At 42.0% G+C, this 4323-nt stretch overlaps 1 protein-coding gene across 5 annotated transcripts in view; it reads left to right on the forward strand.

Moving 5' to 3' along the window:
- The window catches only part of PDE8B (phosphodiesterase 8B), an 86695-nt gene that overhangs the window by 80077 nt on the left and 2295 nt on the right, over window positions 1–4323 (forward strand). For 4 of the 5 annotated variants that reach the window (XM_065047384.1, XM_065047385.1, XM_065047382.1 and 1 more), the window contains exons 20-21: window positions 2175–2342; window positions 3896–4025. In XM_065047384.1, coding sequence (XP_064903456.1) covers window positions 2175–2342; window positions 3896–4025 — 298 coding nt within the window. The remainder of the gene's footprint in view (window positions 1–2174; window positions 2343–3895; window positions 4026–4323) is intronic. The other variant, XM_065047383.1, reaches the window with a different exon arrangement.

A 4323-nucleotide genomic window follows, 5' to 3' on the forward strand; every position in this document is an offset into this window, starting at 1 on the left:
CAGTGTCAAGTGTCATGGGTACAGAAACCAGTCAGGACTGTGGGGTTTACAACTTTAGGGACAGCATTGCCGCAGTTGAACTGGCCTGGTTCTAGGGACTGCTGAGCTCCAGTTTAAGCTAGAAATCATAAATGCTGCTGAACTTCACTGGCTCTGTGGACTCTTTGCACTGTACTCCCTATCACTTTGAAGCTCTGGAGGGCTCACTGGACACAGCCCTGGGTCTGAATTACCCTGATCATCTCCAGTGTCAGACATCCCGAGGCACAGAGGGACGAGGTTTGGGTATCACTGGGGGCCCCTGTCACTGTTTCTGCCCTCCCAGCACATCTCCTGGTCCAGTGCTTCACAGATCTGCCCTCATGGCACAGGCTAAGCTGCGGATCCCACTTCAGATCAAAATGAGAGGAAAGAAAGGTCCGCATCTGTTAGTGGTGTGGAATTTACCCACTCTCCGTTTTTTCTGTACCTGCATGTGAACCAGATAGCTGCTTGCTTCACCAATTTCTAAAAAAGCCCTCGGAGGTGTCGCTGGGAAATCGGACTTCTCACAGTGCTTCGTTTTCCCCTCTGACAGCTTAAGTGTTTTTCTGAAATGTTTCCTCCATCTCCACCCTTCTATAATCTCTTAAGTTTTCTGGCATTGCCAGATTGGCCACTAGGATTTAGATGCACAAGCTTCACCAAAATGATGGTGTTTCCAAGCTCTAAAGACATTTATGGGAATCTCCCTTTCATCCCATCCGTTTGTTCCAGCACTTCCTAAAGAGCTTTTAAATGCTCTCCATACATTCTACTGCAATGAGCTTTTCTAACCTATAGAAAACATCTTCTCTGACTCTCCTTTATCTTCCCAGTTTATAGTAGAAGTTATTTTAAAATCTACACGATTTGGAGAGCAACCACTGTAACCACTTGTGTTACAGAATTGGTTTTTTCCTCAGTATTAGGTTGTCCTGTTCCTTATTGTTAATGGTGGCTCTTCATATTTTTGATCTTGAACAGCACTTGAGGAGCAGGGTTAATTTGCAGCTCTTTGCTGGCCTACCCATGCTGAAAAAAATTAACTGCTAAACATAAAGTTAAAAGATTAATGCCTGAATTGGCAAAAGTCACTGCAAAGTATCTCCCCATAAACCACAAAGACATTAATTTAGCCATGGTGGTAAAAAGTATTTATGTTCAATTTTTGAATCAAGAGTTGAATTTAGCAGTGAAGGGAGGCCATAATTACACAAATATATTATTTTGAGAATAATGTTAATGCCATGGTGAGCTGAGGTAGAGGCTTTTTATTACTCAATAAGGAGATTAATATACCTGTGCCCTTCTAAACTGGTCAAGACCCAGAAGATAATGCCACAGCAGACTTGTAAAAACTACTCTGTGCCATGCACCCACTCTCCAGAGCAGTCAATAAGCAGTTTGGTATTTCACTGCCTAGCAAGCAGAGACTTTCTGCAGTCAGCCTGCCACTCCTGCATTTTCCTACTATTAATCTCATAGATTATTTGAGACTTCATCCTAGTTGGTAACTACAACCAAAAAGTATTTCAGACCAAGGATTCAAACTCCAGCACAAAGAAAGCAGTGCTATTTGCAAACATACTGGAACTGAATGGCACAGACCTGCTTTTCTGCCTGTGAAAGAAACAATTGGTTGTGCAAGCTGTTTCAGCCCCCTGTGCCTGCCTCAGTTTTCTCATCTGGGAATGAAAACCAGACTCTAGAAACTCCTGTAAATGAAGCAGCCCTGTACCATCAGCACCCCCAAATTCAAACACTTGATAGTGAGGGTGGTTTATCAGCTTGCAGTTGATGGATGTGTCCTCTATCCTGATCCTGTTCCATGAGGGCAAGGCTGAGATGCAGAGAAGGGTAACTCATCCTAGCTGATAAAGAGCTTGTGACTCCTTTATTTCACAAACTTTGCTACTAATTCTGAGAATCTCCACAACTGCCACACATAATGGGGCTATCATTAGTTACTTAGCAAGGCTGCTGTTCTCAGATATCACTTTCTCCTCAAAATTCCTGGTGCTCTCTGTGAAATTAGAAGGTGTGAGGCTGGGTGCCTGCTTACTGCCTAAGTACAATAGAACTGATAACAATGCCATCACTTCTGCTACCAGGGATAGTGGCCACGAGCCCCTGTAACCAGCTCTCTTTTACAGAATGACAGCAGTGACTGTGAACGTATAGCCAATATAAAGAATTTTCCAGATATCCAGATACTGATCAAGCGCATGATGATTAAATGTGCGGATGTAGCAAATCCATGCCGCCCTCTAGAGTTATGTATCGAATGGGCAGGAAGGATTTCAGAGGAGTATTTTGCACAGGTATGTATATTTTTATAATTTGACTGTTGTGTTCTATAAGAAAGTGTATGTCTACTGGTTTGCTGTTCCAGATTAGGTCTGCCTGGCATCACCACGGAGTCTAGACGTATGTTTTTCAGCCCCAGTGAGAACTAGCCCCTCACATGCAGAAGAATTTACCCTAAACTTAGCTATAGTGTGCTTACCATGAAGCCTGAGGTACAGAATGGTGGAAAGGAGGTTTTACACTTTCAACTTTCTCCACCTGGCCAAAACAAAACTATTTGATTAACCTTAGCCAATTTAATTGGCTGAAATTCAAGACTGTCACCATTCTAGCTTCTAGTCCCAATATCCTCCCTGCAGAGAGCATGAAGTTCCATGCCTGATGAAACCCTCAGATGAATCATCAGGCTGGCTCCTTCACTTCTACAATGGCACTTGAACTATTTTCATGGTACGCAGATGATGTGGCTGACCAGGAATGAAGGCACATGGGCAGTGTAAATGCTTATCACATGCAATCTCTCCAGACAAAACAGGAAGCTCAACTTCCTTTCTTAATATTCAGTTTTTCTAACACAAATAGAGCAGCTTCCTGAAAGTGAAACATTTTTCTAGTTCTTTATTTGAGCAACTGATAGATTCTTAGCTTTTATTTGCCACTAATGGTGTAGAAATCAGCAGCTACAACTGAAGAGACAGAAAAGGGGGCAGGTGTGCCTGGCATCTAAATCCAGATCACACGTCATGGTTAGTTATTATCGAAATAAAATAGTAGTTAGTACCTTGGACATGTCTGAATTTCATTTTAACCACAGTGAATAAATTTGATCGTTTCCTAGGTAAGATCAAGGATCACTTACATTGTATCTCCCTAGCAGCCAAGGTACCATGAGCTAGATTTAAATTGCCAGTCTTAGGCATTGGCCTACCTGAAGCAATGTGAGGTATTGAGAACATTTCTGCTCTTCATTGGCCTCATCTCATAATTCTGGGGACTGTTCTGCAGACAATTCCAGCATTAGGCCCTGCTTTTACTACTTAAAATGTTTTTTTTGTAATTAAATTGTAAGACTATGAGGTGATTGTCTCCTCCACCACACTGAACACAACAAAACCAGTGCTCTTCCAGTTGTGGACAAAGAGTAAAAAGGCATACCCTACTTCTATTCATCTTATAACCCAAAACAAGCAGAGAAAGTAGCAACAGCAACATCCCTCTTACTTAATAGACACTTGGTTTGAAACATCCATTAGAGATATGGGGAAAAATGGAAAGATCAAACCTGTCCTCTGCCAAAGGACTCTGCAAACCCATTTTCCACTTTTAGCTGGAGCTAAGAGCAATCACAGCACTACAGTAATAGTGTACTTGTGAAAGGGAAGAGATGTAAATTTCAGTGCCTGTTCCAGATGAAATAAAGCACATGAAAAGAAGGCTGTTCACCTCAGGGGTTCCAAAGTTTGTCTCGAATCTCCTACTGCAGTTCATCTCATCCCCTGGCCTTTGTTACTCCAGCATGAAAGCCAGAAAAAAACTATAGGGGCTAACTGGAGTTGTGTTTTCTTAGACGGAAGAAGAGAAGAGAAAGGGTCTGCCTGTTGTAATGCCAGTATTTGATAGGAACACCTGCAGCATCCCCAAGTCTCAAATTTCCTTCATTGACTATTTTATAACAGATATGTTTGATGCATGGGATGGTAAGTACTTCTGCTTTTTTCTTCCTTGCTTTGAGGCAGAGATTTCTACAGATTAAAATAAAGTTGGACTTGAGTAGTACCCATATATGAGCAGTACAGCACAGGATCTAAGCAAAAATGCTGCCGAAGCCTGTTAAACTGCACACCACAACACCAGCTTTATGAAAGCTGAGCAGTTACCAGACAGTCTCTGTAAAGAAGGAAGGAGTAATGGCTTAAAACTAACCTTATTTTTCACCTAGGTCATTTTTTCCTTTTGCAATGTATTTCTTCTGAGCAGCAGAAACTGAGACCACAG

Source organism: Columba livia, chromosome Z, assembly GCF_036013475.1.
Source record: "Columba livia isolate bColLiv1 breed racing homer chromosome Z, bColLiv1.pat.W.v2, whole genome shotgun sequence".
Classification (NCBI taxonomy): Eukaryota; Metazoa; Chordata; class Aves; order Columbiformes; family Columbidae; genus Columba; species Columba livia.